We start from the raw sequence: 25,454 nt of genomic DNA, 5'->3' as shown, positions 1-25,454 counted from the left end.
TTACTCACTAAGAGCTCTCAACCTTGCTACTCTAAAGAGCTCAACTAGATGAATGTAAATAATAAAGCAAGCTCTCAATTCTAATTACACTAAAGAGCTTGTATCAACTAGTTTGCAAGAATGTAAATGAGTGAGTAGAGTGATTATACCGATGTGTAGGGGATGAACCAATCACAAGATGAATATATAGCCAATCACCGGGAGAATGACAAAGAAGAGAGACAATCGATTTTCTCCCGAGGTTCACGTGCTTGCCAACACGCTACGTCCCCGTTGTGTCGACCAACACTTGGTGGTTCGGCGGCTAAGAGGTGTTTCACAAACCTCGTCCACACGATTGGACACCGCAAGAACCGACCCACAAGTGAGGTAACTCAATGACACGAGCAATTTACTAGAGTTACCTTTCGGCGCTCCGCCGGGGAAGGTACAACTCCCCTCACAATCACCGAAGGCGGCCACGAACAATCACCAACTCGTGCCGATCCTTCACCGCTGCTCCAACCGTCTAGGTGGTGGCAACCACCAAGAGAAACAAGCGAAATCCGCAGCGCAACACGAATACCAAGTGCCTCTAGATGCAATCACTCAAGCAATGCACTTGGATTCTCTCCCAATCTCACAATGATGATGGATCAATGATGGAGATGAGTGGGAGAACTTTGGCTAAGCTCACAAGGATGCTATGTCAATGAAAATGTGCAAGAGATGACCCTTGAGCCGGCCATGGGGCTATAAATAGAGCCCCCATCAAATAGAGCCGTTATACCCCTTCACTGGGCAAAACGCGTTCTGACCGGACGCTCCGGTCAGACTGACCGGACGCTGTCTCTCAGCGTCCGGTCGCTCGATGTCAGCCACGAGTCCAGACTCAACGGTCATCAGCCTCGACCGGACGCTGCTCCTTCGAACTGACCGGACGCTGAAGCCCCTGCGTCCGGTCGTTTACAGTAAGCTCCCGAGCATGACCGGACACGTCCGATAAAACTGACCGGACGCTGAAGCCCCAGCGTCCGGTCGTTTCCAGTAAGCTCCCCGAGGCATGTTTTTTCGACCGGACGCGTCCGGTCCACCTTGACCGGACGCAGACCAGCGTCCGGTGCTCAACCACAGCGACTGTGCCGTCTGACAGCTCGACCGGACGCAGCCTTTCAGCGTCCGGTCGCTGAGTGACCCAGCGTCCGGTCAGTAGACCGACGCCAGCATCATTTCGACCAACTCCACTTCAACTCTAACTTCTTCACCCTTGCTCAAATGTGCCAACCACCAAGAATTTTGCATCCGGCGCAATAGAAAATAGACATTTCATTTTTCCAAAAGCGCCGAATCCCGCCTCGCAAGCTCGGCGGGAGGGAGAGAGGGACCCAAACCCATCTCAACCCTACAAACACCTTGTGCACATGTGTTAGCCTTTTTTCACAAATATTTTCAAGGGTGTTAGCACTCCACTAGATCCTAAATGCATATGCAATGAGTTAGAGCATCTAGTGGCACTTTGATAACCGCATTCCGATACGAGTTTCACTCCTCTTAATAGTACGGCTATCTATCCTAAATGTGATCACACTCACTAAGTGTCTTGATCACTAAAACAAAATGGCTCCTACATTTTATACCTTTGCCTTGAGCCTTTTGTTTTTCTCTTTCTTCTTTTCCAAGTTCAAGCATTTGATCATCACCATGCTATCACCATTGTCATGATCTTCGTCATTGCTTCATCACTTGGAGTAGTGCTACCTATCTCATAATCACTTTGATAAACTAGGTTAGCACTTAGGGTTTCATCAATTAACCAAAACCAAACTAGAGCTTTCACCAGTACTGGGAGTATGACACCGAGGCAGAGCCATCGCCAGAGGCAAGAGGTGCCAAAGACAGAGGCCGAGTAGGATGAGGCCATTAGGGCTTTGGCAGAGTCAGAGCTTGCAAACATGGAGGCACAACCAGACGTTGAGGACGAGGATGACCTATCTGATAGTTCAGATGAGGACTATCATCCTATTCCATGGATGCCCCCATGGGCTCGCAACAGAGAGGCTAGTGGTTCCAGCTCAGCTCCACCTTAGCCATCGTAGATAGACCCTGCTCTGATAGCGATACTTGACAGGATGCAGTAGGAGCAAACTCGCCAGGCACAGGCCACAGCTATAGCTCTCACTCAGATGTAGACATGGCAGGACCAGTTCCAGCAGCAGCAGCAGATCATTCAGCAGCTAGAGACTCAGTAGCAGCTTCTTGGCTTCATGCAGCATGTCCTTATGCTATAGGGATTGCTCCTTTTTGGCCCACGTTGTAGCTTGGCTCGACTATTACTAGTACCCTAGTGACTCCAGCTATACAGCCTAGTGGGCTTCAAAGTCAGGGACAGGCAACTCCATAGTTTGCCTCGCCTACTGAGCAGGTTTCATAGTGGTTTGCCACACCAAGGACACAGACTAAGGGTTTCACTCTAATTTTCACCAGATTCACACCTACTCAGTCTGTGTCAATGTTAGTGATAGATACACCGGTCTCTAGGAGCTTGGCTACCACTTTTAGCGAGATCACAGGTCACCCTACACCTCTAGAGCTTTAGGTGCGTATTATTACAGTAGTAGCTCCTAGTCACAAGGACTACTGAGACTCCCGTCTTCTGTTGCTTCGTTAGATCCACCTCAAATAGTCACTGAGACAGTTGTGGCTCCACTTCCTACAGTGACAGCTTCAGAGCCATAGGGTCAGGCTATAGCTTCAGCTTCTACTTCACAGCTAGCTGACCCTAGCTACTAAGACCAGCAGAGCAGACCCAGACCACTCCACTTCCTGCTTTAGAGTTAGAGGGTCAGCCGCCGATTGCTCCAGTCGGTCTAACAGTTTTGAGTCCAAAGTCAAATGATGATGCTACTCAGTTTTAGATCTCTCACCATACCTCAATGCCCGACTCGTCTGCTTCTACCCCACCGTTCGACCCTTAGGTTTTGGTGCTTGATGCCAAATGGGGAAAGGGAGCGAGTATGTTAGATTTAGGGGGAGCGTGTGAGATGGACCCGTTCTTTTGTGTGTGATACTTTATGCATTCACGTTTACTCTCATGCATTGTGTTATATGTGATATATGTGTGTTTATGAGACTTATGTGCCATGTGTGCTCTCTACTTTGATATATATGTCATGTCACTTGGTTATGCTCATTTGCTTTGCTTTCACGTTTTACTCTGATACAAATGAGCTTTACTTTGTGTACTTATGCTTATTTCATATCTTGTGAGTATATTGTGTTGACTTGGATCATATAAGCAAGCCTAACCCTCCTTTGTACTTATTATCAATTGCTTATATGAATCAAGCATGTTGAAAACCTCACTCATCTTTTATACATACTTGAGGTTGTGTTGTCATCAATCACAAAAAAGAGGGAGATTGAAAGCATCTAGGCCCCTAGTTGGGTTTCGGTGATTAATGATGACACGAGATTACTATGACTAACGTGTGTTTGCAGAGGGAACTTGAGTTAGGTCATGGTAATGGTAATTGATTGGGAAATTATGGGTTTCATGCCCTTATCGATGGAAATCGTTTCGATTTTCAAAGGATGGACGACAATGTTAGGGACGGACTAATTCTAAGTGTCGTTTGGCGTTGGAGAGACACTTAGAGTAGTTTTAGGACTTTGTTTTTACTTTGGCCGTACTATTAAGGGGGGGTATAGACCAGTAGCTTGACCTAGGTGAGACTAATGGTTTAGGTGTGGTGCACACTTGTCAAGATTAGCACTAGGTAGCTCAAGGACAGTCCATAGGTCAATTGAAGTCAATGTCGTTCACAAAAGTTGTCAAATTGGAAGTGAATGGAGACTTGGACATTGACTGGACGCAAGACCGGACGCACAGGTGTTGTGTCTGGACAACAGTGTAGCACATGCTGTAGGGGCAGAAGGATGACCAGATGCTGGTGGAGGCAAAGGATCAGGCGCGCAGGTCCTAACCAATCGTAGCAGTGGTGACTCGCTGTTGAATAAGGACCAAACGTAGGGACAAAATGTGACCGAGCACACAAGGTGCCGAGTCCGATCGACATTAGAGAGTGTCTAGAGACTGTTTTTGTTGACTTGATGCGTCAGGTGGATAGGGATCGGACTCAACTTGGAGTCTGATCACAATAACGGTCATATTTTGGTGTTGGCTAGTGGTATACTAACCGGACACGTCTGGTCGCCCCAAAAACTACTAAGTTGGACAGTAACGGTCATGTTTTGATTGGGGGAGTATAAATACTTCTCCTACTCGTCCAACTTATCTCTCTTATCCATTTGTTCAGCTGAGAAACACCTTTGGAGTGCAAGGGAGAGCAAGAGCCTATTGGGGTGATTGAGATTTGCTAATCCAATATTAAGGACCTCATTAGTGCATAGAGAGTAGCAAGTGTGCATCCACTCATCTTATTAGGCTTGGTTGGGTCAAATGAGAGTTCGTGCTTGTTACTCTTGGTGATCACCATCACCTAGATGGCTCAGTGGTGATTGGAAGCTTGGTGATCATCCGACGGAACTTGTGGATGACCCAAGTCATGGTGTGAGCGGTTGTGGGCGACTCACCACGACGGAGTGTCAAAGAATCAACCCGTAGAGAGCACTTGATCCTTGCGCGGATCAAGGAGGAGCTACACCCTTGCGCGGGTGCTCTAACGAGGACTAGTGGAGAGTGACGACTCTCTGATACCTCAAAAAAACATCGCCGCGTTCCTCTCCTTCTCTTTACCTTGAGCATTTACATTTGAGCAATTCAATTCATGTCTTTACATTCTTAGAATTGTCATGCTAGAGTAGGATTAGAACCTAGTGTGTAAAACTTTTGTGCGGTAGAACAATCAAAACACTTCTAGGCACAAGAGGGTGAAATGGGCTAAGTGTAAGGGCTTAATTATTAAAAGAAATTTAGAATTAGCCCAATTCACCCCCCTCCTCTTGGGAATCTTGATCCTTTCAAAAGGGATCAAAATTCTTGGACATGACAAGCACATATGTAGGGGGAGTTAATACTACCAATTCAGGTTTGTATTACTTGTCCAAATTATTTGCACATGGTAAAATTTCTTGGGCAAGCAACTCAAATCCAAAAATGAATTTCATGCATATCTTTGTGAAGGTTGTCATCAATTACCAAAAAGAGAGAGATTGAAAGCCTTAGTTTGGTTTTGGCTAATTGATGAAACCATTGTAGACTAACCTTCTCTCTAAGTGTTGTGATTGAAGTAAGGTTGGTTCACACCAAGGTGGAGCTAGATGGCACTCATAGTGATGGAGATGACCAAATGATGGTGATAAGTGCTTCAATTTGGAAAAGAAGAAAGAGAAAAACAAAATGAGCTCAAGACAAAGGTATAAAACCTAAGGCTATTTTGTTTTGCCGGTCAAGACGTAATAGAGTGTGTGATCGGATTTAGGATAGATAACCGTACTATTAAAGAGGAGAAATCTTTAATTGCAATGGTTATTTAGTGCCACTCCAAAGTCCGAGTGACTGTGAGAGAGGAAGGCGCCGCTCCAAAGCCCGAGTGAAGGAAATTTTTGCCTCCCGTTGGGACCGCCTCCTGCATGTGCACGTGAGCCGCTCGTTTCTAGGAATGCGGAGAGAGAGGGAGCGTAGGATGTAGCTGCTAGTTTGGCTCGTTGTTGCCATGACATTCGCTAGTTCAGTGCATGGAACCCGCGGCTCACAGAGGAGAGGCGCGTTTGTGCGTTGCTTTTTGTGCCATTCGTTGCTCACGTTTCGTCAGAGTGGAACGGAAGAGTCCGCCTAGGACCGTGCGGGTCCGTTGTGCCTGGCGCGAGAGAGCGTTGTCCAATGCTCATTGGTCATGTGTGGGGAGACAGCTCGTGGATGCGGGTCCATACGTTGTTTGTTCCCGTACACTCGACCGTGCTCTGATACCACTTGAAAATGTTCTAAATAGCTAGAGTGGCGAATAATGTAATAAATTTTTTTATAAAACACTAGAGCAAAGTGTCAAAACACTAGAGCAAAGTGAGACAACAAGATGACGATAAAGCGATTTTTGCTCTAGCTCTACTTTACCAAATTCATGTCACCTCCGTGGAAACAGAGGGCGTAGTTTAAAAAGATCTAATTCTCCCATCCCATGACATATATGGGAATATGGGAGAGGCCTAACATTGCACCTTCTGGCCATAGCCACACAATCGTTCCACATTCGCATCATGAAACAAGAAGTAACAAATAAATGACATGCTGACACATGAGCCATTCACAAAACATAAGCAGATTTTTGAGGTTGAATATACATGTACATTATTAGTCTGAGGTTACAGCAAGTATTCACAAAACAAGCACGGTATTTTGTTAAAAAAAATACTGCTTATGAGGTTGGGCGCTCAACATCGGCAATAAACAGCCGTCATGCTAATAACAGATATGAATACAGTAAGCCACCGGTAGTCACAACCCATATGGACACAAGGCAGCTCTTGGTTCACTAAATTAACTAATAAATCAAAGATCTGGTTAACCACATAAGGCTACAAGATGATGCTTATGAAGTTAACTACATAGCAGGAGGCTAAACCTACATGCCTGTACAAACATGAAATGCCCTATTACTCATCGAGGGTTCATTTCAGAAGTTAGAATAGATGTAAGACACAACACAAAACATGCAGTTCTGTTAGTACATAGCTACAACTCCTAAACATGGTAATTCATGTGCGGATGGCCTATTGGAAGGTGCCAGTTAGCAATATTTGACTATCCACTTTCTTTCGACACATAATTCAATCAATTTCCTTCTTCCACATAATTAATGTGAAAAGACGCCATACTAGCAATAGGGCATATTTCACAAAACCTGCCCTTAACTAAGTGAATGAATTCACGCATGTTGGCCTCCACGATGACATGGGCTCAATGGGTCAAATCTTCAAAGAGCCCCATTTGCATCAAATTTCCAATTTCGGTGCAGCCATGCCTGCCCCTGTGGCTCCATCATGATTAATGGCCAGCCCCGCTTGCTGTATTTGCTTTGTGCTTTTGTGCGTCGAGCTTCCAAGAATATTCTCCAAACATCCCAAGAAGCCACCAAGATGCTACTTCTGCTGTCATCCACCAGGTCCTTCAACTACATGCTGACTACATTGCTTCCTTTTGGACATGGAGCTACGGCGAGTGTAAACATATCTCTCTGGAGGGCTCTTGTTCTTCAACAAAGCTTGGTGAGAAGTAGCCATGACAAGCTCCTTTTGATATATTTCCCTACGCTGCAATGTAATGTAAAGCATCAGAATCGATGAGGATAAAATGGAATGAGAACACTTCATAAAATTGTAACGCAAAATCAACCATAAAAAATGTAGAACCTTTTTATCTATTGGCTTCTTTTCTACATCCCGTGACTCCAGTAAGGCAGTAGCTGGTGTTCCGGGAAGACTCTTGAATGCAAGTGATTCCCCATCATCCAACTTCCGTTTGTATGATATTGTTGATGTGGAACTGTCAGCAGTATTCCTATCAGTGTCCCTGTTATGCAGAGAAAACCTGACGGTATGTTTTTCGGTAACTGTACTGTCCACTGTGACATCGTCCGATCTCACTGTGACATCATCGGACCTTTGAATCGTTCCACCATATGATTTGTTATTAACAGAAGTAGTCGCAGATTCTGAACTTGCTCCAGGTCCAGAAGCATAACAAGAAGTCCACGAAGAAGAGACAGCAGTTATCCTCCTTGCAGCAAGTATGTCATGTGCACATCCAACCAGATCTTTCTGGTAATCAAGATGAAAAATGTTAGTGTACAAAAACATCAAAATTGATGCAGTAAGATCAGTTGACCACAACTGAAATCCAAGTGTTACACATTTGGTTTCACAAGCTATAAGGTTTCTACTTTTCAGATTGATGGGAAGGTTGACAACTGAGTTGTTCTAAACTACACGTCAGCAATAATAACTGACATCAACACTAAATAGCTGCAATCTTTTGGTGCATATACTCATTTACTTGACCCCTAATGTACATTTGGCACATTTACTAACACACGGACATCAAAATCATCCTCATTGCAATCCAGTGCCTAAAATCTTCTATTTTTACTTTTTATGCACATAACGTATTTCAAGAAAATCACAGTTAGAAGAGCATATATTTTTACTTTTCACTTGCCAGACCTCAAAACTACATGGGATAAAGATAGTGTTGTCGACTCCTATGTGGGTCGACAATACAGGCGCCGTCCTAGGCGCCCACCAAGCCCAGGCAACTAAGGGGCTGCGTTAGTTTAGGAAAGAGGCTTTCAGGGAGAGATTATAGGAGATGTGTTTTATTATTGTTAGGCAAGTGCACCTAAACTATAAAGGGCACCTCAGATCTATAATCAGGATTATCGAAGAAAGAATAAACCTCCTGCAGGGGCATGGAGTTTCCTTCGACGGTGGCGCCGGAGGACTCTTACATCGCCACCGTCGAGACCCACGACCAGCCTCGTTACCCTCTGCGTTCATCTTCCCAATCCCAGCTACTCCTCTACTCTCCCTTGCGCACACCTCTCCGCCAGCGCCGTATCAATTTGGTATAAAAAAAACCAGCACTGGGACATCGACCACCATGCCCGATTGCCTGGCCCTACGGATCCTGCGGAGATGACAGCGAAGCAGGATCGCATCCTGGGGCAGCTTGCCACCATCAACAATTGGATGAACTCCCACAACAAGCGCATTGTGTGGACGAAGAAGTTCCAGTCAGGGGACAACGAGGGGGGCCTCACTGAGAACTCTGGGCACCCGTGGCGGCCACGGTGGTGGCGGTGACGACGACCACGGCTGTGACTCCTTCCGCGACCATGACACCGGCTACAGCCGCGGCGACATCTAAGACCGCGACATCTACTTCGACCACGGCGATCCTCGTGATCGCCGCTTCTGTCGCGACTACTTCCCCGGCCAAAGGCCGCTACGGCAGCAATGGCCACTAAGGGCGCGACAATCGTTTCAGCCGTGACGACTGCCATAGCCACGACGATCACTACGGTCGTCCGTGTTCCCCAAAGATCAACTTTCCCTACGGCGAGTCAGATCCCCTGACGTGGTTGAACAAGTGCAACAACTACTTCTGTGGCCACCACACCTTGGAGAGAAGGTCTTGATGGCGTCTCTCCATCTGGACGGCACCTCTGTAGCGGAATTTTGGCCTCATCTCGTGGTCGCGCTTCGTCAACCTGCGTTTTGGGCCTCCCATCCACTCCAACTCCCTCTGCGAACTCAAAGCCCTGCAGCGCTCCGGATCGGTGGACTACCAGCGCCATTTTCTCGCCCTGCTATCTCGCCGCGAGCTCACCACGCAGCACAAGATCGACCTGTTCACAGGTGGTCTAGGAATGCGGCTAGCCTCCGATGTGGAGCTCTAACGGCCGGCCAACCTCCAAACGGCCATGAGCCTGTCTAGGGCCTATGTGCACCGCCAAATCAAAGCTTCATCGGCTGCAGGGGCAACCGCGCCCAAGCCAGCGCCTAACCGTACCAGCGTCTGGTTTGACCAAATACACAACCAATACACCCACTAAAGCACTGCAAATAGGCCTCCTGTCTCATAATTTACATCACATCACAACATATACCCATACTAATTAGCTACTTAGCTCAATGTTGGAATAAATTGACTACTTAGCTCAGTGGTTATTCCTGTAACCATTCTATTGAAGTTCAATTTCAAAATATAGGATCCAATTTGTGCTTCAATGGTAACTGAGAATTGGAATTAAACTTTCAATTGCAGCACATAATAATAACAAAAAGAAAAGAACCACAAGATTAATCCATTGTAATACTACTCCCTCCGTCCACAAAAGTATGACATTCTAGACTTGAAGCTTTGTCCAAGAAAGAATGCAACTGTAGGGGTCCAGGCTAGCACAGAGAGGTGCTCAGGTTCCTGTGGGACATGAACGTGGAGGGAGAAACTAAGAGAGACTCGGGGTTGGTGATGTAAGGGGTACATGCGTCTTTTACCTAACTGTCTAATTCCACCTTGGAAACCGAGAGTTGCAACCTTTTTTGGACCCGGAGAGTATATGCAAAACAAATCTAATGGTACTACTTTTGTTTACAAAGTTATCTAATGGTATTAAGTGCAACCAAAACCATATATACTTTGGATCAGTTGCTGATCAAGGTTTGCCAAAAAAAACAGGACTTCTAAAAAAACAGGACTTTGCGGTAGCTTTTGACCTGATGATAGCCAACACTTTTTTTAGAAAGAGAGAATCTCATCTAGTGACCTTCGGTAGCGGACAACACTCTAGCCAGATTGACTTTGTCCTCGCTAGAAGAAAGGACAAACGAGCATGCTTGGGTTGCAAGGTGATACCAGGGGAGTGTGTTGTTTCTCAACATAAGTTTTTGGTGGCAGATTTTCGTTTTCAGGTGCGTGCCCAAAGGGATAAACAAGCTAAGATTGAAAGAACAAAGTGGTGAAAACTAAAAGGAGAGACGTCAGAGGTATTCAAGGAAAAGGTTATCAAAGAGGGCTCTTGGAAGGAAGAAGAGGACAAACAACATGTGGGACAAAATGGCAATCAACATTCGGAAGGTGGCCTCAGAGGTGTGTGGAGTAACCAAAGGAAGTGGAGGCCAGGCTAAAGATACTTGGTGGTGGAACGAGGATGTCCAAAGGGCTATTAAGGAGAAGAAAGAATGCTATAGACGCTTGTACCATGACAGGAGTGTGGACAACATAGAGAAGTACAAGGTGGCAAAGAAGACTGCAAAGCGAGCTGTAAGTGTGGTCAAGAGTAGAGCGTACGAGGATCTTTACCAACATTTGAGTACGAAGGAAGGAGAGAAGGACATTTATAGGATGGCTAGGGTTCGTGAGAGAAAAACAAGGGACTTCAACCAAGTTAAGTGCATTAAGGATGAAAGGGAGCGTCTCTTGGTGAAGGAAGGATGAGATCCGACATCGATGACAAGAGTATTTTGAAAAATTGTTCAATGGTGAGAATACGGACACAACATTTCAGTTGGATGACTCTTTTAATGACACCAATAGACGCTTTGTGCGGAGAATACAAGAATCTGATGTCAGAGAGGCATTGAAAAGGATGAAAGGAGGTAAGGCAATGGGACAGGATGGTATCCCAATCGAGGTGTGGAGATGCCTTGGGGACATAGCTATAGTATGGCTAACCAAGTTGTTTAACCATATTTTTCGATTGAACAAGATGCCTGACAAGTGGAGAAGTATATTGATACCGATCTATAAGAATAAAGGGGATATTCAAAGTTGTACTAATTACCGAAAAATTAAGTTGATGAGCCATACTATGAAGCTATGGGAGAGAGTTATCACGCATCGCTTGAGAGCAATAACGCGGGTCTCTATGAACCAATTTGGTTTCATGCCCGGAAGGTCAACCATGGAAGCTATTTTCTTAATAAGACAAGTTATGGAGCGGTATAGGGAGAAGAAGAAGGACCTACACATGGTTTTTATTGACTTGGAGAAGGCTTATGATAAAATACCAAGGAATGTTATGTGGTGGGCTTTGGACAAACATAAAGTCCCAACGAAGTACGTCGGGCTCATTAAGGACATGTACAACAATGTTGTGACTAGTGTTCGAACAAGTGATGGAGACACGGATGACTTCCCGATTAGGATAGGACTACATCAAGGGTCAGCTTTGAGCCCTTATCTGTTTGCCTTAGTGATGGATGAGGTCACAAGGGACATACAAGGGAACATCCCTTGGTGTATGCTTTTCGCGGACGATGTAGTGCTAGTTGATGAAAGTCGGACAGAAGTGAATCAGAAACTGGAGTTATGGCGGGAGACTTTGGAGTCCAAAGGTTTTAGACTCAGTAGAACTAAAACTGAGTATATGAGATGTGACTTCGGCACTACTACTCGGGAGGAGGAAGATATTAGTTTGGAAGATCAAGTAGTGCCTAGGAAGGATACATTTCGATATTTATGATCAATCCTATAAAGAGACGGGGATATCGATGAAGATGTTAGCCATAGAATCAAAGCAGGGTGGATGAAGTGGCGCCAAGCATCTGGTGTCCTATGTGACAAAAGAATACCACAGAAGCTAAAAGGCAAGTTTTATAGGACGGCAATTAGACCTGCTATGTTGTATGGTGCAGAATGTTGGCCTACGAAAAGACGGCGTATTCAACAGATAAGTGTCGCGGAAATGCGTATGTTGCGTTGGATTTGCGATCATACAAGAAGGGATCGAGTTCGGAACGATGATATACGTGATAGATTAGGGGTAGCACCAATTGAAGAAAAGCTTATCCAACACCGGTTGAGATGGTTTGCACATGTCCAACGGAGACCTCTAGAGGCACCTGTGCGTAGTGGAATCCTAAACCAGGATAGTAACGTGAAAAGAGGCAGAGGAAGACCGAAATTGACTTGGGTAGAGGCAATAAAAGGAGACTTGAAAGGATGGAATATATCCAAAGACTTAGCCTTAGATAGGAGTGCTTGGAAAACAGCTATTCATGTGCCTGAACCTTAATTGCTTCTGCTAGGTTTCAACTCTAGCCTACCCCAACTTATTTGGGACTTAAAGGCTTTGTTGTTGTTGTTGTTCTAAAAATGTGGAGGCCAGGGGTAGTTTCTTATAACAAATATATCCGCCTCTGTAGGATAGTAACATTAGTATGACAAAATAAATGGGAAAACACACTTCAAGGATGAGTACATTATCACCATTTGCTGTTATCACAAATATGAAAGAGAACTATTAAACATCCCGAGAAACCAAAGGTGCAAAAATAGACACGATTAACAGCTTACCTTCACTTTTTCTCTCTTAACAATCCTCTCACAAAGGAAGCGTAATAGTTCCAATTCAACCTGCCAAGAATGAGAAAAATAGAAGCATATAATCCAAGAATTTCTTCACCATCTTCAAGCTATAGGCCATTGATCAGCAGCAAGATATACTATAGCATCAAACCATTTTTTGTAAACATTATCAAAGTCCAAAAATCAGAGAAACTGAAGTTCTGTGTTTCTTACTACTTGTCAGGTATGAGCATAGATGTTTTAGAATGCTCCTGATGCTTCTGTAAATCTATTCATGTCTACATAAAAATATACTCAAAAGAAATGTTTAAAGGTCACACAAAGGTAAAAGCACAAACATGGAAGATTTGAAGTTTTGTGTTTATATGTGAAATTGTGATATCTACCATTTATTAGGACTACGACAGTCATATATCTTCATCAAATACAGCCTGCTGGACACTGCTTAATACCTATAATGCTTTTCACCATGGCTGATGCTCGCCCCGCAAATCATGACACTAATACTTAAATCTAACGAACCAAATAAGACTTGAGAGCCGAGAGCTGTTTTGACACAAAATGCACGTGAATTACAAACATCGCAGCGAAGGTGATGAGACAAACACAAAGTACCATGAAAAGATTGGCAGTCTAAAATTAGTACTACCTTAGTAAAACAAAAAAAAAGTAGAATCTATAATGATTTAAGCAGAATATTGATCCTTGCAGGAGATAAAGTATGTAATAGGTGTGTTTACCCTCATTTGTTTCATGCTCTTGACTTCCTCAGGTCCATATTGTTGACGATAGGCCTGCACGAATTCCCATAGAAGGATGTAAAGGTAATTATGACATATAAGGATACAAATCTAGTTACAGGGTGAAGACATCAACCTCTCCTAAACAATTTAAAGTATCTCTTACCTTTCTCTGCTCAATACTGTGTCTACAACAGTATGCTTTATGTTGTAACATATTACCCAATCTTTTTGTATTCATGTAAAGACCAGCATCTCTAGCACATGAAGGATGGAAAGTAATTTGACAGTCTACTGTACTGCACTGCATGGTTGAAAGAGAGAAGGTTAGCAAGATCTGTTTCGTTTGTCTACATTTCTAGATCAATAGGTATAAAGGATCCTTTTAAAAAACAAACCTTCAAGCATGCACCGACATAGCGGTGGCATATAGAGCATGCATCTTTATCCTTGTGATGAAGCCTCTCCTTAGGTTTGATTGAACAGCCAGAACAAAACAATAAGATAATTCAGTCATATTGTACTCAAGATGGCTTCTGGTGATATGCTCACATAACTATGCATTATAATGAAATAAATATGAAAGAAGATATATTTATTTGCCAATACAGAAATACTAAGAGCACAGCTAGAACAAGATAGTACCATTCCATCGACTGGATTATGTTGCCCTCTTCTGAATGTAGTCTCCAACAGCCACTAAGGAAAGTTGGGGTAATTTAAATGAATAAATGTGCATAAGCTAAGCAAAACAGCAATATGGAAAGAGAAAACTAGAAATCACTACCTCAGCACAGAAAGCATGAACCCATTGACCCTTCACAGTCTTTCTAAAAGCGCCAGATGTTCCATGGCATAAACCACACTGCACCAAACAAGCTTTCGCGCCATTTTGATCTGATAGCTCACCAGAGACAACAAAATCTGAGGGCATCTCGTGGCAAAGTTCGCACTTCCATGGGCCTGTAGGATACTTCTGGCTCTGGTAGCAATCTAAGTGGACAGCAGCCTGCTGATCAAGCCAGTTAATAGTTGATGGAGTGCAATTTATTTGGGACAAAAAAACAGTAAGTGCAAATCACCTTGCAGCTGGAGCAGACAAAAATACGATTCAATACAGTATCACATCGCATGCATATATCACAGGGAAGAGCACTTTTCTTAGAGAATTTTGCCAGATCAAAAATGCCAAAGTTAGTTTCCTCTGAGACTTTGCTATTGGAAAATAATAAATCCTTTGCTTGTGGTGATGAACATAATTGGCCAATTCTTGAGGATCCAGCATTGCTTCTTGGCATATTCTGGAAACAAACAGAAGCCAATAAAAAAACGATCATGCCTGACAAGAAACAACTGAACAAGCAAAGCACAGTGATAACCTCTCGTCTAGCAGATGCCACATTGTTTTCTGTCTCTTTCCTCACTGTTGCATTTCGTGAGGTTGGTACAACAGAAGGTGCAGTTGCAGCCAGGATAGCTAGAGCTTCCTTGTGTCTCCTCTCTGAGTTTCCACGCTTCTTAGCTTCCCTCAGATCACGAAGAAACTGATTCACAATGATATGATCCCATTTTCTTTTATTGAAAGAATCCAACTCATAAGAAATATTCTGGACAACCTTGTGCATCAAATCTTCTGCAAGATATAAGACGGACTGAAATATCGATTCAGAAAGCTGAAGGAATATAAACACATCTAAGCAGTTCATTTTAGCACTGCGAAGACTAATTATTAAGATAGTACTGCAGCAGCAGGGGAATTAATAAAGCGGACAACAACCAAAACCATATTGTATGGCTGCATAAGGAATATTAATGTACATGACAAAGAAAAACTTACCATATCTCTGCTTCATAGAAACAACACCATCAAGTAGCCTGGATTGCAAATAAACTATTTCCCCTTCTATTTCATCATCAGGTGAATGCTTGAGAGTATCTGATGATTTTGCTTTACAGACTTGATCCAGGGCAGCTTTGTCCGCTAATTGCCCAAGTTTTGTTGATGAAACACCAAGGTCATCATGAAGAGAGCAAGATAACTCTTCTACTCAAATTGGGAGAAAATAAAGTTGATTTTAAGATGTGAAAAAAGAAACTAGCAATGGATTCTGTTTAACTGACAGGAAGGAGGCAGCAGGAATTTACCATGATAACCATTTTTCTGTATAGTTTGCTCCATGTTGTTACTCCACAAACCTTGCAACCTCTTCTCAATGACAGAATGAATATAGCAGCAGTAACCATCCATGCTACATGGGAAAAAAGCAGGATTAAGTTATTTATCCATTCAAATGAAACATTGCCTGCAATAATGTGCGAGAAGGACCCTGTGTAACAAAGTAACAAAAGCCTGTGTACACACATGCCTGTAATGGAGAGAGGAAGAGGGGGGAAGGAAGGGGGGAGGGGGAGAGAGGAGAGAAAGACACATCTGGATTGGGGGTAGGCATACTTGAGCAAATGCCGGCCAGAAATCTGATTTGCATCAGGATCATCATGAAAGCCATTTTGAACTAAATCACCCCTATTAGCACTGTCATTTTCTGGAAAATGATGATCAATCGATGAAATGGCTTCCTCCTGTCCTGATTGAAGTGTAGCAGTGGTTAAGTTCTTACTTTCACTCCTAAGAAGTGTACCTGTTCATAAATACCAGAAGAATCAACAAGTCTATAAAATTAATGAAATTGAGGCTTCATTGCCCTGGAGTAGTTTAATCTTCAAAAAGGGATAATCAGATGCTTGACTCCCAAGTTCTAAAAGAAAAAAAGAAACAGAAAATGCAGGCTGCATGCCCAACACTAGCAAGAAATTTCTAAAGCAAGTAGATCAAAACAGTACATGACAGTTAGCACTGGCACACTAATAAACAATAGCATCATATCTAACGGCATGTTGGTTTGTCCTGATCTTTTCAAAAACTGGCTTTTAAATGATGCCACTGCCTCTAGAAAACCTGTTTCTTGAAATGTATAATATATGTAATACCCCTCAGATTATCATCCCTTAGAACTTAGAATCAACATAAGTTCCTACAGACCAGCTTCTAGCTTCTAAATTTCTAATAAAAATGAAGTGTTGCTTCCCAAAAGGCGATTTCAAAAGCTAGCTGTTTGCTTCAGCTTTCTGCTTCTGAGGCAAAAGGCAGAAGCTGTCTGAAACAAACAGAGCCCAAGTATCACACATTAGACAGGTTGTACAAAGTAATGATTGGCAAATGTTAGCTTATTCAGTCATGACCTGTTGAATAAAAGAGAATAGAACTCCCATAAATATCGAGCATTGTAGCTACAAGAGAGATAAATATCATCCAGAATAAATTGGTAAAGCCAAATTTCATATCAGGAAGCATACTATGTACAACAAACTTTAAACCTCATCCAGACAAGGCGCACAGCCATTGTAGTATTACAGATAATGGAGGACAAAACATTATTAGTTATTACCTTGTGCCAAAGAACCCTCTTTAAATGACTTCACTTGAACAGAAGGTGCATGCTCAGAGTTCTGCAGCCACTTGATCATTTTCAACTTCAGGCCAGGGGAGTAAGCAGTTGTCTCATCAGGCTGTAAAGGCGCGTTGTTTTTTTCTCAAAACATATCAAGGGCGATAGTAGCATCGCATTGTGAAACACAAGAATAACACCATAGAGTTATGCATACTTATGGTTAAACTTGTACCTATGAGTATAGTTTCATCTTTACTATTTAAATCTACAGTGAAGATTTTTGTTGGCTTGTAATGTTTGTTATAATACATAAGACTTTTCAAATACTATAACATACACATTTAAAATCTCTGTTTTTATATATTCTAAAAAAGACATAAGCAGCTAACACAAAGAATAAAAAGTTGACAAGTTGTGGAAAAAATAATAATTCTAGAAGTGAAAGTTCAAAGAGATGAATATACCACCAGCTTGTGCTAGGATAAATTGAGTGAGATGTATGTACCAATTATTACATGTTGGCACACAACTAGTAGAAACACTGAGCAACTTATGAGAACTACTGAAAAATCAACAGCAAATTACCTGAAGAGCAGCTTCCGCTGATTCTGAACAAAGACCCAGCTCCGATTCTATGTCAGCAAGACTAACCTTTCCTTGGTCAACTAGCTGTGTCGTCAGTGCAAATATACAAAATGCAGTTAGGTACAAAACCTCCATACCCTAATCTGGCTATGTAAGATGAGCAAATACCTGTCTAAGAATTCCGGAAACATCTCCAGAATTGCTCATAATATTCCCATCTGCAGAGGGTTGATCAACAGCCATATCTGCACTTTGAGTTTCTTGAGTGCTTCCAAGAGTGGATGGAACGGTAGCCAATTCAGTTGTCTGTGCTTTGTTTAGGCTACAAGAACTAGTAGTAATTGTGCTGTTCACAAATTTGTCCTTGTTGCTGCGCGTAAATCTCACCTGTTCATTCCCAGTAAGAGGTTTTCCATCAAGCAGCTCAGCTTGAGCGGAGTCCAGTTCAGATACACTTTTGTCATTCTGTATGGAGCTGATGCTTTTGACAGCAGAATGTTTTGCACAAAATGCTCGCATCTCAACCTATTAACAGTTAAAAATAAGAAAAATTAATAATAAGCAATCAAATATAATGAACAGATTTAATAAGAAAAAGAACTAACATTATCATGACCAAACTTCCCCCATATCTCAATCTGAAGCTTGAACTCTCTTGCACATATAGGATGGAAGGAAGTCCTGCATGCTCCTAAAAAACGCATGAACTTAGAAAATGAATGGATTATAAAATTAGAACTATTATTGTTCAGATACAATCTACAGAATACTCCCTATGCTCTATTTCATTTTATGTTTTTGGCATTGCACAGACACCAAAACATGACTTTGAACACTGATTTGTATACTTAATATCCATAAATACTAACAAGGAATTATACTTTTGTGAAAGCATTTTCAAAGAAAAATCTATTCATGCAATTATCATACTGTCAATACTTATGCTATTAACATATTAACCGTAGAACTTTCAAAAGATGTAGATGTCACGGCTCTACGATTTCAAACAAAAAAGGACGAAATAGTAGACTTTGAATACATATTAATTAATGTGACGCTTCCCTTAAATACTGGGAAAAATGGGGGGAAAAATAGACATACTTGCTGTTTACAACTTTCAAGGTGTACCATTCAAGCTTCTCAGAGTCAATTATGTAACTTCACATTGTGTATTCATCGTAATACAATGCTCACCCCCCGAACAAACCAATAGTCAAAAGGCAGAAATACCATAACTGAGTGTCACAGTGCATAGACTTCTCCCAGGCAACTACCAGATCATCCCCAAAATAAATTACATCCTTATTTGTAGAAGGTTTTCGCGGACGATGTAGTGCTTTTCGCAGACAATGTAGTGCTAGTTGATGAAAGCCGGACAGGAGTGAATCAGGAAACTGGAGTTATGACGAGAGACTTTGGAGTCCAAAGGTTTTAGACTTAGTAGAACTAAAACTGAGTATATGAGATGTGACTTCGACACTACTACTCAGGGAGGAGGAGGATATTAGTTTGGAAGGTCAAGTAGTGCCTAGGAAGGATACCTTTCGATATTTAGGATCAATCCTACAGAGAGACGGGGATATTGATGAAGATGTTAGCCATAGAATCAAAGCAGGGTGGATGAAGTGGCGCCAAGCATCTGGTGTCCTATGTGACAAAAGGGTACCACAGAAGCTAAAAGGCAAGTTTTATAGGACGGCGATTAGACCTGTTATGTTGTATGATGCAGAATGTTGGCCTACGAAAAGACGACATGTTCAACAGATAAGTGTCGCGGAAATGCGTATGTTGCGTTGGATTTGCGGTCATACAAGAATGGATCGAGTTCGGAACGATGATATACGTGATAGATTAGGGGTAGCACCAATTGAAGAAAAGCTTGTCCAACACCGGTTGAGATGGTTTGGACATGTCCAACGGAGACCTCTAGAGGCACCGGTGCGTAGTGGAATCCTAAGCCAGGATAGTAACGTAAAGAGAGGCAGAGGAAGACCGAAGTTGACTTGGGTAGAGGCAATAAAAGGAGACTTGAAAGGATGGAATATACCCAAAGACTTAGCCTTAGATAGGAGTGCTTGGAAAACAGCTATTCACGTGCCTGAACCTTGATTGCTTTTGCTGGGTTTCAACTCTAGCCTACCCCAACTTGTTTGGGACTTAAAGTCTATGCTATCATGTTAAGGTCTATGCTATCATGTTGGATGTTGCACAGAGCCAGTTAAGGTCTATGCTATCATGTTGGATGTTGTTGAATTTCACAAACTGGTGGTCATGCATAGTGAATATTTTTTTTACCTCTCTGAGGTCCTGTTTCACAAATATGGTTAAATCCAAATGTTGATGGCTTTGGCTTACAATGGCAACTTAATGGGAGAGGCATGTTGATAAGACATCAATCAAGAAAATGCTGAGTGGCATGGCATACAGACACCAAAATAAGATTTAGATATTGACAAATGACACACTTAACTAGTTTAGGAACCCATATGTGAATTCAGGACATGGAAGACACTCTGGTAGTGTGGTACAAGTTCAAGGAGTGCTGGTGCATTTCACTTTTATAAGATTTCAAATAAATGAAACTGGGGTATGACAAGAGAAAATAATGAAAGAAAAAGAGAACGAATTATTGCAGCTTAAGCCATATTAGGGGGGGGGGAATAGAAGTAGAGTCTTGATGTCCAGAACAAAAATTGGACATTGACTTGTAATGTCATAGGGCATTAGGGTGTGCCACAACATATCTTAAATTCAAGATTCAGGCATATAAGAACTTCAGTTCTCAGAGACAGGAGATGAATGTAGCTTAGTGTTAGAATCGGAGTGAATATGTTCAAAATACATACCATGGCTGCAGCGGACACATGCGCCATGCATGACCTTGCAAAGGCTGCACACCAATTTTGATTGATTCTCTTGGGTATCTACTATATTGGTGACAGGCTCCATTGATTCCATGTCCTTGACATGAAACTCTGGTCTCCAAAGACTACAAAATAAATGTACAAATTCTTGGTTTCCTCCATCTGTGGATGGACCAGGGTCCCTTTTGAAAGGTTTCAAAGCACCTTTCTCCTTCGGACAGAGCACACAGGGCATTGACACAGTCCTGCAGGCATCGCTCCGTGTCAACCTCCGTGGCATCCCGATATTCCGGCTACACCAAACACAAAACCAGAAACGATCTGGCACAACATGCACACCATAACACTTCTGGTGCACAGATGTCTCACAGTTCTTGCAATGAAGCATCCTGTTAGACATCATATTACTTTCTCCCAAACAACAAACATCGCAGATCGAACCAGCCTCACCTTCAGGGGATGGCAGTAGTACAAGCTGCTCTAGCCCAGCATCTGCACCTAAGAGCTTCCTCTTCTTGTTTGGGCGCTCTGAAGTGAGCACAAACCGTCCCCTTGCTCCTAAGAGCCAGCTCAGAGAAGGCCACAGATCCTCTCTGCATCCCGGTAGAACAATGCTATTAGTCCTGCTTTGATCTAACACGATTTCAACCGGCTGCTCCTCTTGCTGCACAATCACTTCCTGCATGTCCTGATCACAATTCTCTGTATTACTCTCATCTTGGGTGACCACAGCTCTACACTGGCTCCAATATCATCCAAGCTGTCCTGAATATTCTCTTTGCTCCTATCCAACTCCTCGTTATGCTTGCCCAAATTCGAGCTCAAATCCGGGCTTTCATCAGCTTCAAAAGCATGAGATAGATCTGAATTCTCCCCTAACTCCTTACTACTGCCAACAACTGGTATCACAAAATATGGATCAATCTGGCTAGGACAGAATTGATGCTTCGTCACTAATTCCAAGAAATCCTCCGCAGTAAACTCTCGGAAATAGGGCTCCAACTGCTCCCAAAAGCCCTTGCACCCAGCAGGCACTCTCGGGTGCTGCTCCAGGGGAGGTGCTGGCTCCGGCTGCTGCTGCTGGGGCTGGCTCTTCTTATGATTCTTCCGCACGTCGCCCACCACCGCCCATCTGGCAACTCGGGATGGCAGCCAGGGGTCTCGTCCAGCAGCCTCCTCCCCGTCAAACGGCGACCGCACACACAGTGCCTTCCTGGCCTGCTCGCACGGGGTGACGCCGGCCGCCGCCGGCGGCGTGCCCCCGGCGGGTGGCGGCGCATCTTCGCCGGACTTCCGGGGGGATGACGAGGGCGACGCGTCGGCGGCCGCGGCGAGCGGAGGTCTCCGGCGAGGCGCCACGGCGGAAAACCTCCAGTGCTAGGGTTTCTCTCAGGTACGATTTTTTCGGGGGAGTTCAGATCCGGCAGCGAGAGGGAAGGAGGACTGAGGATGGACAAGTGATGTTACGTTATTTTTCTCAACCAAGTTATCGCTTCCTCTCGTAGCGGGCTGGGCCTGACAGTCGTGCTCTCACCTCGAGAAAGGCGCCTTCCGAGACGCTGCTACGCGCACCCGTAGCCAGCTGACGAAGTCACTGACTACAGGGGCCCACATGGTCGTGAGATAGTACGCGTGGCCGTAGCACTTTCCTCGGGAGGGGATATACCTGGTCCGCTGCTGTTTTTCCCTTGCGCCGGGTCACGGGCCGTGTTGCACAATGCATGACTGATACGTGGTCCCTCACGTCTCTACGTGTCCACGGGTCCACGAGTCAGTTATAATATCGCAGGAGAAGCGACACGACGCGTTGTGCACTTGTGTGTTGAGAGTCATACGTGGGCCCACCAGGCGCCCGGACAACACGTACACCCGCTGAAGAGGAACCGGTTGCCACCGCGCTTTCACGTGACGTGATGTGGGTAGGTGGCGGGTGGACCCGGATCTCCGTCTTCATGGGAGCTGGTGGGAGCCAGGCGCCAGCTGACCGGTTTGCTTGGGCTGAATTTTTTTTTTTTAGGAAATTGCTTGGGCTGAATTGTGATGGACTGATGATCATCTTGGGGCTTGGGCTGGGAATGACAGTTTGGGGCTTTCTGGTAAATTGATTTGGGCTCCAGCCCGTTTTATGATAGACTTGTGCAATGCTTTGGTTGAAAAGAGATCTTTTCATTTATTAGGCCGACAGTTGAAGAGCAATCTTCTTCTTTTTACAAATTAGATGTAACCATGTTGAGATCCAATCCGACTGCATAGAAGTGGTTCAAACGATGGGTTCTCGGCTACGGCTGTGGCATTCTATGATGAGATCGTCCAGCTTTGGAAGGAATTCGGTGAGATAACTATTAGTCATTGTAATAGATCTTGTAACTCAGTAGCCCATGAATTAGCTAGGCAAGTTTTATTACAAAAGAGTTCTCAGGTTTGGGTAGATGATCCCCTTCATATATCTTACAACTTGTAAACGATGTAACCGTCTTTGTCAATCAATAAAGTTTGCCTGGAGTTTAAAAAAAAGACACTAAAGAGTGTGTTACCTCCTTTTTCGAAGAGTTAGGGAAATTATATTAAAAGTTGGTAGTACATCCCAAATTATACATGAAAATCTGAAATAAAAAATTTAATATTTTTATTCAAAATTTTTTCATCATATTCTTCGCTAATATCTTTCCATGATGCAAAACAGAGCCTTCTTGAACACCGAAGCTAACAGTGCGGTTCTTATGGTGAATCCAATGACAATCTCAAAACGGACATGTTGCACAAGATCCAACATTCTGGAATATATCGTCAAAAATAAAAAAACCCCTTGTAAAATCATTTTTTGGTAGTGTATTGAAGTTCAGTGATGTTTTGTATGAACTAAGAATTAAAGGTTATTTCAATGTTGAGTCTATTAGTAATCGATTTAGCCATTATGTTCGTTTTGTGAGTGAGTACATGCGACTAAAAATAACATAGGTCGGGTCTTAGACCTGCGCTTAGCGTAGGACAGAAGAAAGGATTTTTTTTTAACACTAGCCTAAATTCACTCCCACAGGGGAGACGACCTTAGGAGTGCTACTATAGCCGGCTAATTAACTTAGCTACTAAAATTCCCACAATGACACAAGCAATAGCAGCATTTGAAGACTACTATGTGACGAGTGCTTGGAAGCTATCGATCGACTTAAAAGCGATCACAACAACGTGTCTTGAAGATATTTCAAAATAGAACTAGAGTTGGATACTTCGACAATTTTCCCTGCAAAAACTTCTCTTAGTACATGTTCATGGAATTGAAAGTTTTGAATTATACCTTTGTATATCAAATAATTAAGTTATAAATGCTTATTATGATCTAAATTCAGTGAATGGTAATGACCATATCATATCATTATTGCGAGCAAATTGATTTGTTCGATGTCAAATGATAAAAGTTACTTTTGACTATGGTGGCATATGTAACATCAATACATCTATGTTTAAATGAATATACACTTAATTACTGGATCGATGGATCCTAAAGGTGTATACGAGCAGACAGGATGCCCAGGCACAGGCAACTGACATGGCGAGGTGATAGTGATACCGTGATATACTGATAGACTGGTAGTATCATAGTACACACATGAATATTGGAGCGCCTAAATCTAATTGTAGTCGTCAGATTACCACGAGATCAAACTGTTTTTTCATGGATTTACAACCTCGGACGTCGTGTTGAAGGCCATTTCCATCGCGGTGGTGGCCGCGGACAGCGCCTTGCCCTCCCCGGACCAGCCCACGGCCGTGCCCATCATCACGGCGTCGAGGTGGCCCTCCGCTTCCTCCGCGGCCGTGTCGGTGGCACGGGCCACGGCCTCGTGCTCTGTCTCAGCCGCCGCCCACGACGCGCGCACCTCGCTCTCGAAGAGCGCCAGGATGCCGTCCAGCCTCGCCGGGTCGAAGCCCCGGTGGCCATGTCGGCGAGCACGGGGAGCTGCTCGAAGAGCGCGTCCATGTGTGGCCACTGGCAAGTGACCTGTCCTGAATCCTGATGTTCATCACCCTCCTGCCACTTTATATACGAGACGGGTGGTGGGTAAGGCTGGAAAAAAAAACTCGAAGCTCATTAGCTCGCTCGACTTGTGGCTGGCTCGATTCGGCTCGGCTCACTATGATAACGAGCCGAGCTAAGATTTTAGCTCGTTAGCTATAACGAGTCAACTCGAGCCAGCTCGTGAGCCACTCGCGAGCTAAACGAGCCAAGCATCCAGGAAAAAAGTATCAAAACTTATATTAGTTTTTGTATTACTTCATGTCTTGCACTTTACAATTGACCGGTAACTGGTTTAGACCCTATAAATTAACTTGTAACTGGTCTAGATATATTTCTTTTATATTATTATTATTCTCAAACTTTAGATAAATGCAAATATTATATTTTGTGTATTTTTTATACTTGGCTCACGAGCTTAACAAGCCAGCTTAAACTTTTAACGAGCCAAGCTAAACTAGCTTTCTGGCTCATTAGCATAACGAGCCGAGCCGAGCTAGCTCGTTATTCTAAACAGCCGAGCCAGCTGAGGGTACTCTTATGTGCTACGCTCGCGGAATAGGAGATTCGAGCACGACAGTTGCGGACCAGCAATTGCAATTGCAATTGCAATGCCTTTCGGCGAGTGAGCAACTGAGGATCGTCCTTTACCGCAAATTTCGTGACGAGAATAGTCCACCCCGGAGTCTTTCTAACACCGCTGACTGGTGTAATCCACAGTAACTTAGGTCCCGTCTGGATCCCTCCGGATTCTGCTACCCGGATAAAAAAAACCTACGTAGCATCCAGACGGTGGGGATAATAAGGAGGATAAAAAATCTGAACGTAAGATTCAAAGAATCCCATAATCCAACTGAGGCTGGATAATAGGGGATACTCCTTCCTTCCAATGCGTGAAAAGACAGTTTTGCCCCACCTTATCCTTTTCTTCAGGTCATTCTCAGAGGTATTATAGAGAATATACCTATTTAGCACCAACAATCCCTAGCTAGAATC

The 25,454-nt window shown here is 43.5% G+C and overlaps 2 protein-coding genes and 1 pseudogene across 4 annotated transcripts; all 3 read right to left on the bottom strand.

The window, feature by feature from the left end:
* Positions 1-6,241: 6,241 nt before the first annotated feature.
* LOC136527723 (uncharacterized) lies at positions 6,242-21,282 on the bottom strand. 3 transcript variants are annotated; one of them, XM_066520539.1, is made up of 18 exons: positions 20,426-20,594; positions 18,185-18,270; positions 17,967-18,104; positions 17,748-17,847; positions 17,580-17,663; positions 16,992-17,112; positions 15,998-16,184; positions 15,691-15,794; positions 15,383-15,589; positions 14,628-15,178; positions 14,333-14,554; positions 14,191-14,244; positions 13,944-14,012; positions 13,712-13,849; positions 13,546-13,599; positions 12,794-12,853; positions 7,348-7,755; positions 6,242-7,248 (listed from the first exon to the last, which is right to left on the bottom strand). In XM_066520539.1, the coding sequence occupies exons 1-18, from the start codon at positions 20,450-20,452 to the stop codon at positions 7,090-7,092; spliced, it is 2,769 nt and encodes a 922-aa protein (XP_066376636.1). In that variant the 5' UTR covers positions 20,453-20,594; the 3' UTR covers positions 6,242-7,089. The 3 variants fall into 3 exon arrangements, with proteins under 3 accessions (XP_066376636.1, XP_066376635.1, XP_066376634.1); XM_066520538.1 differs by lacking the exon at positions 20,426-20,594 and adding an exon at positions 18,681-20,336; XM_066520537.1 differs by having other exon boundaries at positions 17,748-18,104; positions 20,426-21,282.
* On the bottom strand, positions 21,131-22,166 carry LOC136525804 (uncharacterized; the record flags this gene model as incomplete). The annotated part of the gene is made up of 2 exons (XM_066518667.1): positions 22,110-22,166; positions 21,131-21,820 (listed from the first exon to the last, which is right to left on the bottom strand). Coding segments are annotated over exons 1-2 (747 nt in total), but the record flags the coding sequence as incomplete, so codon positions are not given.
* Positions 22,167-24,114: 1,948 nt separating this feature from the next.
* LOC136527722 (uncharacterized) lies at positions 24,115-24,422 on the bottom strand (annotated as a pseudogene).
* Positions 24,423-25,454: the final 1,032 nt, after the last annotated feature.

The sequence above is a fragment of the Miscanthus floridulus genome, chromosome 19 (genome assembly GCF_019320115.1).
Source record: "Miscanthus floridulus cultivar M001 chromosome 19, ASM1932011v1, whole genome shotgun sequence".
NCBI classification, from domain to species: Eukaryota; Viridiplantae; Streptophyta; class Magnoliopsida; order Poales; family Poaceae; genus Miscanthus; species Miscanthus floridulus.
This window is presented reverse-complemented; position numbering and strand designations above follow the sequence as displayed.